At 37.2% G+C, this 12,098-nt stretch overlaps 1 protein-coding gene across 2 annotated transcripts in view; it reads right to left on the bottom strand.

Annotated features, from left to right (window-relative positions):
• The window catches only part of Usp15 (ubiquitin specific peptidase 15), a 92,011-nt gene that overhangs the window by 29,350 nt on the left and 50,563 nt on the right, over window positions 1–12,098 (bottom strand). For both annotated transcript variants that reach the window (XM_057757530.1, XM_057757531.1), the window contains one exon: window positions 9,123–9,267. In XM_057757530.1, coding sequence (XP_057613513.1) covers window positions 9,123–9,267 — 145 coding nt within the window. The remainder of the gene's footprint in view (window positions 1–9,122; window positions 9,268–12,098) is intronic.

Here is a 12,098-nt window from a genome sequence, read left to right as displayed (position 1 = left end):
CATATGGTTCAAATAATTTTAACAAAATGTAAGCTCTACTTAATTTCAAAGCCGACTAATTCATTCTAATGTGAAATGACCTCTTAACTCATTAACACTGAGACACTAAATGTCGGGGTTTTTTTTGTAAGCAAGATAGAAAAAGGAGTTAAGAATAGAAAAAGGAATTAAGAAAATGGTTTCTTATTTTTTTCAGTATTTATAATTCCATACTGTTCAGTACAGAAACATTTTTAGATAAATATTAAGAATTGTGTGATTTGTTAACTGTTTTAACTTTCAACGGCATGGGATGGGAAAAAACATTAATTTATTATACTCGTTAAGAGAAACAATGAAGTCATGCACTTCTTTGTCTCAACTCATTACAAGACGTCTGCACTGACAATAAACAGAAGTATTATGTGATAACATGAATTATGAAGCATTAGATTGCTTTTGTAAGAAAAAAATTTAAGCAATTATTCCACAAGTATTATCACTGAAAACCAGAATTTCAAGAGAACTGTAATGGTAGGACTAATATTCTGGAAGAGTGACATTCTTAGGGAGATTCCTTGCAACGCAGTGATGGTCCAGCCTGTCATGTTGTGACCAACAAGGCAGTCCAACCCATTTGTAATCACATTGGTTACATTTGTGGGGCACAAACTACAATGTTTACATAATATTTGTTTATAATGCTTTTATCTTTCAACTGCAAGACGTTAACTATTGTATGTGAGAGTTCTATTTAAATTACTGAGCTCTTTTGTAGCTCTTTTGCAGCTCTAGAAATACTACTACTCAGGTACAAGTCAAGTACATGTCTGGTAAATGACTTTTTTCTAATGCAGTATTTCTCAAACCAATTTGTGGAGTGATCAATTGAAAAAAACACCTTCCAAATCACTAAAGATTGGCACTTTTGTCAAACAAAATTAAAAACACCATATAAAAAACTACGTCTGATTATTACAAAAGTATAAAATTACTCTATTAAATTGACACAGAAGACTTTGATCTCTTATAATTTCTGAAACTCTTTCATTACCGACCAGTTCAGTGACACCACAGACAAGATATAAGCTGAGAGCAACACTGTGCTAGCATTATTATTATTATTATTATTATTATTATTATTATTATCTGGTACCATACTAAATATTGAAGACATAAAAGAGATTAACAACAGCCTCTGCTTTCACAATGACCAGTGTAGGTCGTTCAGTATAAGGGACAGATGGAGGGGGAGTGCTCAGAGTGTAGACAAAGAAATCTGACACGACATAAATTCTAAGAACTCAAAGACCTTTAGATTGATCTGGCTAAAGAGATAAGCTGGTTACAATTTAAATCTTATTCTTAGGTTGTCTAAAAAAATTAAGCATATAATAATCCTATTTGCTTCTTCAAACAATGAATTTTTTGAAGCAGTACACTGAATGGCCTTGAAGATGAGAAGTGGCGCATGAGCGATGACCTGCAGATATATTTTGGTGTTTCCCATCATAAGAGCAGCTGAGTACTGAAATAATGCACATGTAGAGGAAACGGCCAATGTAAGTGCATGTAAGATGTAGTCAACAGGGCTTGGGACTGTGGGTCTCAGGTTTTGTCTTGGGTTAGTGGATGAATGGTTAGCAATTACAAAGTATAAGAAAATCCAATGTATCCCAGAACCCAGCAGACAGACAGGACTGCTGTGAGCTCAGAGTCATCTTGGTCTAAACAGAAAGTTCTAGGTCAGTCACACGACAATCAACCAACCAATAAAGGGTCAGGGCCAGAGTCAATAGACATGTTGCATCTGAGTCATTTGTAAGCTACTTTGGCATAAATATTCACTGAACATTCTATGTTAAGGTTGAAACTCAGGAGGAAGAATTATACTTGGGACAGTATATAAATAGATATTGAAATTTCAAAGGTAAAGGGGCAATAAAGAACAAAAGGTAATTTCTGTGAAGGAGTATCCGACTATTATCAGCTGACACAGACTATTCATGTGTCAAGCATGTCTTAAGCTCTTTCTCTCAGATGAAGAAACTATGAAGTTTCTTTATCCAGGGTGATACAATTAAAAGGGGGCAGAGCTACAGTTTGAATCCTGGCAGTATGGTTTGAAAAACCATGTGTTTACCCATGCAACTTAGCTGACAGCTCACAGTATAATGAGAACTCCGAAACAGCAATGACAAAGTGAAAGGAGCAGACTATTCTTTTCAAGGTCATGGGTCCTCCTAGTCCTATCCTCCATTTAAAAAATTTTAAAGACCTGTATATAAAGCTGAAAAAAAATAGTGAAGAAAGAAAGTTTAAGTATAGGACAATGGAGACATAGGCTGGGAAAGTGTGCAGACTTCAGGAAGGTGGCAGGGTAATTACAACACATGCATTACTATTTTTAGTATGGCATTCAATGATAATACAGTTAAGAATAAAAGGAATCTGGAATTACATTTTATTTCTCTCAGAAGGCTTTTCCTACGAAGTAATAATGTTTTCTTTGAAAAACACTGAAATAATTCTCCTGACAAAATATGTATTATTTAGAAAAACTCTTAGCAATTACTCATAACCCTTCTATTACATCAATGTCAGCAAAACTGAGGCAGTCAAATTTAGTAAACACAAAATCAGGCATATAACAGAGATACTATAAATAACCGGTATATATTATGCTAAATATTTCATGTGACTTTTTTTTTTTTTTAAGCATTTCAACATGTGAAAAAGTATCAATAGGATGGACGGGATTCTAACACACTGAGGACATGAATGGCGTGCTTTGGCTGTGGTAAAGTAGATTTGATTTTTATGAAAGAAATAAAACAGGAATAAGACATGAGGTAATGTTTGTAGCTCTGGTAATATCCTGCTATGGTCCGCAGGATAGATAACCTGAAACAAGATGAATAGTAATGTTCTCTACAAAATAAATTCAAAAGCTAACTTAAAAGGCGCTGAAGTGTGGTAGAGACCTGCCTAACATGTGCATGGCACTGAGTCTGATCAACAGCACTAACAGCAGTAAAATAAAATAAAATATCCACTTCTTAGTAAAGCACTACTTGTTTTCTGATGGCTTTTTTATACTCAAAATATTATGCAGATCATGTATTCTGAGATACCTTTGGTATTCCTAAGTCTATTACACTTAATAGACCATGAACGACCTAGCGAAGTCAGACGGGAAAGACGCAGACACTTACAAGAAGATTATCACAGACATAAAGCAGAAGCATGTTTGGTCCAGTGAATCATTACAGATAAAGTAAACTTGATGAAAAATGGTGGGATATAATGCATCAGGCCTACATGATAAAGGACTCTGCATGGTTTTAAGGACAAACTATGTTGTGTGTGTGTGTATGTATGTGCACAACCAGCCACACACATATCAGTGGAGGCCCAAGATCACCATGGATATCCCCCCAGTTGCTTTCCATCTTATCTTTTTAGACAGAGACTCTCACTGAACTTGGAGCTCACCTTCGGGATCCTCATCTCCCTGCTTCCCAGCAATGGGATTACACGCCCAGCATCTCACTTAGGTGCTGGGGAATACCAACTCAAGTCCTCAAGCCTGCATGGCAAACAGTTTACTCAAGGAGCCACCTTCCCTGTGCCCAGGGTGAAGCCAAATGAAAACGTAGTGTTAATGGTCAGAGGAACAGGAAAGAGTTTCCTCAGGTTTAAGGAAACTTCACAGGCAGGATTGAGGGTAGAAACAAAGAAAACAGCTAAGAAATGAGACTTGGAAGCCGGAAACTGTTAGTATCTTTGTAACTCGTTCACAGACAATTCTGTTCACAGAACTCTCCTTCATCTGGCTTGGTCTTTTTTACACGTACACCTGTCCTCGCCACACACCTCACAGCACTCTTCTGGTTCCTCAAACCTGGTGCATCTCAGGGACTTTATTCCCTCTAACTTCAACTCACATCTGCCTATGTCACATCTACTCTTCAGTCATAGTTCAAATGTGAATGCCTGAGAAACACGACACTCAGGATAAATTAAGAGCTATCAGGACTCTTGTTACAATAACATTTCATTTCTCCTCCTCATGATGTGCGTTATAACTTATGATGGACTTTAGTACTCATCTCCCTCTACTAGACTATCCACCTGACAGAACAAACCGTTTTGTTTGTCACGGAATAATTAGTACCTACCAGAGTAAAGCATACTAAACAGGACTTAAATATTTGCAGAGTATTAATAAATGACATCACAAATGTAGCTTACCTGAAATAACTACTGAGTTTGTTAACTGACCATGCTTATGATCAAATGATTATGTGTAGACATAACTTTCAAGGAAACTGCTATGATGACTTAAAACAAGAGTGTTATTTTAGGGAACTCCTGTGAATTTTACAGTCTTTCAAGCGTCACGGATATGTGTGCAATATGATTACACAATTGTGTGAAGACGCTTAATGCCACTGAGCTTTACACTCCATTCTTAAAAAGGTCAAGTTTGTTACATGTAATTTACTGCAACAAAATGGAAGGTGCTAACAGAATTTCCTGTCATCTGATTAGCATAATCTTAACAAATTATTTTTATTTTATCTGCATGAGTATTTTGCCTACAAGTATACATGTGTACTGGGAAGGCCTCATGTTCATGGAGGACAACAAGTAGGTGCCAGGTTCCCTGAACTAGAGTAAAGGATGACTGTGAGCCTCCACGTAGGTCCTGGGCACCACCTTCTGGAGGATTTAGACCTCTACAGTGCATTTAACTGCTTAGGCATTTCTTCAGTTTCTGATTAGAGCACACTTAAAAAAAACAAAAACAAAAACCCCAAACAAAACAGGTTTTCACAGAATGTTCTGAATAAGAACTCAGCTCAACTTTACTTATCCATCTACCTATGTTACATAAACATCCCTTGTCTGTCTGTCTGTCTACCTCAGTCATGTAAACGTCCCTTGTCTCTATTTCCTTATTAATCAAAAGAGATACTTAGGTATACCTTATTGACTTCTAGGGAGAAGTTAAGAAAATAAAAATGGTATAAAAATAGCCTGGAGCACACAGATAAAACTTGTTATTATTATTTGAAGACCTAATTCAACCTCAGACTGTCTTACTATGGGTTTATTTGAGAGCTAGTAACTTATTTGTAGATATGATTCACTGAACAAGGATTCTAGTAATCAATTCATTAATCTTTTTCCTGCTCCAAATTTACAGTTTAGAGGTCACTGTAAAATAGTGATATTATTTTGTAAATGGTTTCTACATAAACTATACATAAATACTGAACTCAATTGATTACATATAAAAGCATAATCACAAACTATTTCTTGTAGTAAACAAAAAAGGTCTCAAGAACAAAGGGAGGGATGGAGAGGGGGAGGAGGAGAGAGCCAGGGATTAAAAGAGAAAAAATTATCAACAAGCATAGCCTGGACTAGAATTTAAAAGTATCCAGTTAAAAGAAATTGGCAAAAGACAAAGTATTACGGTTTTCACTCTCTCGAGAATTTGCCAACCCAAATCTATAACATTTTTATTATCTGATAATACCAACATGCAATTTAGAATATAGGGCTGATTATGGAAGAGGGGACAGAAAGATTCTGAGAGCAGAGGACCTCGGAAACTGCTGAGAATGTGTCTCTCAGAAATAACAAGGAAGCTTTATCCATGACACCTTAACAACATGGCTGCCTAAATATGACTTGGACAATGACCAATAGACAAGCTAGCAGGGCAGGGTGAAATTTCATGGGGCCCCACTCCTAGCTAAAGAGCTCAGGCAACTAAGGAACGCTGAGAGTGGGGAAATAGTCTCAGCCAAGGATGAGCTCTCAGCCTGTTAGCCTGAAATCATACACAAACAAGTAACACTGAATGGACTGAGCAGGTTGTATTTTTATACTTGTTTACACCCACACATAATTCACTAACAGCAACAAAGAAAGAGGGAGTGGGGGTTGCACATAAGAAGGATTGGGAGGAGGAAAGGGAAGAAATGTTGTAACCATAATTTACTTTCAGAAAAAAAGAGAATCTAAGTTTGGAACTTAAATCTTCCTGAAAACCATGTTGACTGATGTTGAAATGCGTTGGTAAAGGAATTCAGCTTAAACCTTTTTATATTAAGCAAATAAGTTATATTAACAGAGGAATGTTGGAGCCAGTTTTTGCTCATTTTATTTTTATAGGTACAGATTCTCTAGTTCCCAATATAAATTATAGACTAGGAGCTGGTGAGATGGCCCAGCAAGTGAGAGCACCTGCCGCCAAGCCTGACAGTTCAGCTTGATCTCTGGAATCCATGTGGTGGAAGGAGAGAACGGATTCTGACGTTGTTCTCTAACACACATGTGCACATGCACACAAGTTAAAGTGGAAAAATATTTAGAGACAAACTTTTCTTACATTAAAGTAAATAAAAAAAAATTCAAGATACTGCAGTTTAATTCTACTGCTAACTGCTGTTAATAGAGACATAACCATTATGGTAGCACTCAGTAAGTAAGAAGTATATAGTAGTTCTTAAATATCCATGGATACTAAAACCTGTGGAGGCTCAAATCTTTTATATAAAATTTTTATATAAAATGAGATTTTGCATGTAACTATGTATTCTCTGGCATACTTTGTAATTTTCTATCCTCATACACAGCAATACAATGCAAATGCTGTTCAGCTCCTTTACACTGCACTGTTTCAGGAATAATGACAAAAAAATACATGCTAAATACATATGCAGTAGGCTGATTGGAACCCATGGGTACAGAGAGCTGACTGTACCTGGAAATCAGTGCTGGTGTTAGCCCCTGTAATACACAGTAAGTCTGTATTTTAGAATCTGATGCACTAATTTATGATCCTTAAAACAATGTCCCTATGATCTATAACCATGTATCATCCTTCTATTATGACATGAGTTAAGAATAGACAAGACATTAAAGTCTGCATCAGTTAATAAGAACACTGGTTATAGAGAAATTTCCTCATTAGCAGAGACTGAAGAACAGACATGTTACACACTTTCTCCTCAGCTGAGATGAAGACATGTTTTCATGACAAAAAAAAATCCCTGTTAGTGAAGCCACACACTGCAGGACATTCTTTTATTAGAGATATATTCCTTCTCCAGCTGTAAATATTAAATTCTCACAAGTATACTACAGATACAGTGTTTCCTAAAATCAGCTGTGTGGGACCACAGGTTCTCCTTCTTCACTGTCCTGTCTCTACAAGAAGAGACACATCATCTCCTTTGCTCAAATAGAAAGGAGGAAAGCACAGAAAACAATCCTATCCAGTGTCTGCAAGGTGAGTGCCTCTGATGCAAACAGGCTTATCACAGGGGCTTCTGTTAATAGTTGCTTTCCAGGTCTGTAGAAGGACCGAGTAACTGCACTGAGTAATTTGGAAGATTGTTTTTAGGCATTGGTGATCGAGTATGTCACTCACTGCTAAGCATAACTCATTCTCATAAGAAAGTCTAATTTTCACACACTTCTGTAAGTTATTAATAGTTACAACATTTTATATAATGATCACTGTTTTTTTAGATTACTGAATTACTAGAAGACGTTATATTAAAAATCAGCAGCAGCAGCAGAAATTTTTCAATGTTTGGAAGCTCATGAGTGGGCTTCGATTTTAAGGTTACAAAGAAAAAAATACCTGAGTAAACCCTGAAAAGAACAAAGTAAAGCCCTACCTTTGAGATTCTGCATTTATATTAAAAAATAAATAGAATAATTGGGGCTGGGAACACGGCTCAGTGAAGCACACTGGCTGCTCTTTCAGTCCCATGGGGCTCAATGCCCTTTTCTAGTGGGCACCAGGCAGAAACATGGTGCACAGACATATAAGCAGGCAAAACATCGATACTCATAAGAATAAAGAAAGAAAAAAACATGGTTTTTCCCCTTTTCCAGCTTATTTTAGAGAACTTTGTTTTAGAGAAAGTATAATTTTCAGCTAGAGAAAGTATAATTTTCAGCTACAATAAGACACAAGTATGAAATAATATCCACTACTTCACACAGCCGCTGCTGGAGTGTTTGGTGAACACTCAAAGTTTACAAACCAGTATCCTCACGGTCAGACTGAACTATGTTAAAAGAAGTGACCAGGAGCTACCAATTAATTGCAATCAGAAGAAAACAAAAATTAACTAACCCCAATTCTAGCTGAACAAGGCAGTCTCACTTAGATTGACTTAGCAGGTGCAATGACTTGCCTGTCAACCCAATGCTCATACAGAGGACTCAGGAAGAGTTCACTAAGCTAGTCAGCCTCTGCTTGACAGACAAGCAATTTCTGAAATGGCCCCACTAAATCAGAAATTGACTATGTTCCCTGAATCCTCTAGTTCTAAAACTATTGCCAACTCTTGGTCTAGATAGTTCAGCTAAACTTTAACTGTGCAAGAAGTTATAAATATTAGTCAGCTGGATCAATGACAATGTACTTTATAAACACTTATCCTTAGTCTAAAAGATTTGTGGGTATTTTCACCAATCCACACTCTGTTATCTTTGGAGGTTACCTCCTGTGTAGAGGAGACTGAATTTTAAAATATGAACAAAAATATTAGACTTAAAATTAACAATTCACAGAAAAAGCAAAAATGTTATTAAGTTAAAATATCAAGAATAGTCTACCCTATTTTGGGAATTTAAAAACACAGAAATTTTATTTATAAAAAGAGATTAAGTGTCAGGCAGTGGTAGCACATGCCTTTAACTCCAGCACTGGGGAGGCAGAGGCAGATGGGCCTCTATGAGATTGAGACCATCCTGGTCTACAGAGTGAGTTCCAGGACACCCATGGATACACAGTGAAAGCCTGTCTCAGAGTTGGACTGTCTGCTTCTCCTTTGGGAATTTAAGTTTCCTGCTTAGAATTATATGTTTCGCATGAGGTAACATTTAGTCTGAATATAGCAATAGACCATGCTACCTAACTGGGAAGCAGGTCGAAATCCTACTACCAGCAGCATGAGCTACATGTACACGCCTAAATATCCCACGAATTACAAACTGTCAAAACATAAAGTTCTTCAACATGAAAAAAATAAAGACAGAACAACGCCATCCTTTTTGCAGTAATGAATTCATGAAGCACAATTTTCACTCTGTTTGGAAAGACCTACCTGAATGGCTGAGTTCATGAAACATGTATTTCCCAAGTTACTTAAGCCACAGAGGCCTGGCTGTTCATTGTTTCTTCCAGGTTCTGAATAATCATAGTTCTTATAAGCAGTATATGATGGGAGACAGTAATTTGAGTTTTTCACACTGGAAGAAAAAATTATACAAATGTAGCCAATTGCATCACAATATGGTTACAATAAAGAGTACTTTAAGCATACGCAGGGAATATCTGGGTAATCATTAAGGATATTTTGCTAAACACTCAAGTGGAACATCTTGAGATACCACTTTCTACTAAAGTAACCTCCTTAATTAAGGTGTTTTTTTATCCAAGCAACAAAGCACCATATCAGAAGCCACATCACTCAACAGAACCCACTGTTATATCATTCTACCCTGGGTTAACGGGAGCAGCATCGTGGCTTGCTCCATTCTGCATCGCTCCATCAAAATGAAAACACTCAGATTTTAAACACCATCCGCAGCAATTAATCATCTCATTAAAGTCCGCTTTGAGTCAGTCTGCTATGGTAAGACGACAAGTGCAGGGACGGGAAGAGTTGGGCTTCAGTTACAGATGAACACCAAGAGGCCCAAGGCCACTGTGACATCACGTAGAGATGCAGGGAAGATTCTATTTATAGCTTCTAAGCTGGACTAGCAAACTCTAGCACGGAAGTGCAGAGAGCAGCCTCTGATCAGCAATGCAGAAAGGATTGCGTACAAGCAGATTCAGGCAGGACCACTCACTCACCTTTGCTTCTCTTTGCTGCAATACTCACTTTAACTTTATAAACAAAAAAAACCTCTATCAATATATGTTGAAAAACTCTATAATCTAAAATTTAGGAAATCAGCATAATTTTAGATTTAGGTCAATAAGTTAAATCTCTTATTTTTATATAAGATAATTTTATGAAAAGGAGGAATTCTTAATTTTTATGATAGCTTTTTATGAGACTATTTAAGAGATACTCTGCAAACAGTTCAAAATCATATTTTTCGCCCTTTTTATTCATTAGGATGAAGCTGGATGCAATTCAAGGTCATAAGATAGAAGTAAATGATGATACAAATAAAATGTAGTTTTACAAATAAACACAGTAAGTTAGTAACTCCACCAATACTTCCTGGCTATACTTTATTCCTGATATTTAATTTTCTCATGGCTTCAAATATTTAGTTACTCTAGACATTATACTCTCACTAGATTACAATGGTTTATATGAATTACAGTATTGCTTATTCTAAAATAGATTTTAGTAAACATATGTACACCATACCAAACAGACAACAGAAAACAGTAAACCCAAGATTAAACACAGCTGTTAGGTGGCTTGTCAGACAATCAACAGGCCAGAGGTCATGGTCAGACCCTTTAACTCACGGGTCAGCCTTTGGAGAACTTTCATGGCAATACAGTTTTTTGTTTGTTTGTTTTTCGAGATAAGGGTTCTCTGTAGCTTTGGAGCCTGCCCTGGAACTAGCTTTTGTAGACTAGGCTGGCCTCGAACTCACAGAGATCTGCCTGCCTCTGACTCCCGAGAGCTGGGAAGCACTACTGCTTGGAGGCCATATACTAATTTTTAAGAAAGGACAATACCCCAATTCTTGTTTTTAGGATTAGAAACACCTCGGAGCTCGGCTGAGGTACATTCTAGGACAGCTACTTCCTCCTTGTAAAGCATAGCTATTTTTATGTTTTTATTTAAAATTTTTTCTTTACTCACTTTGCAATCTACTTTGTTAGTGAAATTCATCAACAGATGTTTTATCTCTGGCCCTGAGTGGAGATACAATATTCTAAATTTCCCTAAAGGTAGTGGTTCTCAACCCCTGGGTTGTTACCCCTTTGACAAACCTCTATCTCCAAAAATATTTACATTCCAATTCATAACAGTAGCAAAATCACAGTTATAAAGTAGCACCAAATAACTGTACGGCTGGCATCAGCACAGCGGGACGGGACGGTCTGTGCTACAGGGTCGATGTGATGGAAGGTGAGAGCCACTGCATAGGGGCTACAGGACTACAAAGCATTGCTGCCCCTTTCCTCCAGAGTCAGGGAGAGTGGGCCTGTCACTTGAAGAGGAAGACTGTGGTCAAGAACAAATGCTGAAATGCTTCTCTAATCAGACAGTCCTATAGACTCCAGAAGCCCAGCTTTGATGCATTTGCTTACGGTTCTTCACTGTCAAGCCTGTCCGTTTTCCTGACCTGTCACTGCACCTCCCCACGCCTGCACACCCACAACCACAGGGCCGCCTCATTCTTTCTGGAAGGACTCCATACCTCTTGCTGCTCATTTGCAGGCTTACCTCCAACTCAGAAAAGCAAGGCTTTCTCTCTTCCCTGCCGCAGTTGCATTCCCCAGCTGGAGCTGAAGCCTGGTTACCCTCTTGCTTTTCTCTTCCACTCTAATACGACCCCATAAAACTCCCCTTCAGAGTTCTCCTAAGTGTTTTTAATAAGACTATAAATATTTTTAGTGCTTAAAAAATTCATTCTCTTCAAAAATACCAACTCCCTGATTTTCCAAAAAGAATCCACTCTAAGGCCCAGAGAAATGTAACAACTGCTGGACTTATGGCTTTTGTCTTAAACTTAATTATAAAAAAGACAGACAGAACTCAAGTTTCTTCTCTTTTAAATTACTAGTGGTATAATATATCTTATTTTATTTTATAGTCCTAGTAAGTAAAAACTTACTAAGAACCTGTTGGACTTTAATGTATCATCACTCAGAATGTAATTAAAACCAAGTTCTCCTATACAGTGTTTAAAAAGGTCTGACAGAGGAGAAAAAACAGATATAGCTTGACTGTGAAATTTAAGTAGCTAAAGCAAAAGAGCAAAGTACCCTAACTACACACTCATGAGTGTACCCGTGTATGTATGTGCATGGGTGTCCACACATATCAAACCAGTGAAAGTACACTTACATGCTTATCCCTGAAGTATATGTTCAGCTGTCT

Source organism: Chionomys nivalis, chromosome 25, assembly GCF_950005125.1.
Source record: "Chionomys nivalis chromosome 25, mChiNiv1.1, whole genome shotgun sequence".
NCBI lineage: Eukaryota > Metazoa > Chordata > Mammalia > Rodentia > Cricetidae > Chionomys > Chionomys nivalis.
This window is presented reverse-complemented; position numbering and strand designations above follow the sequence as displayed.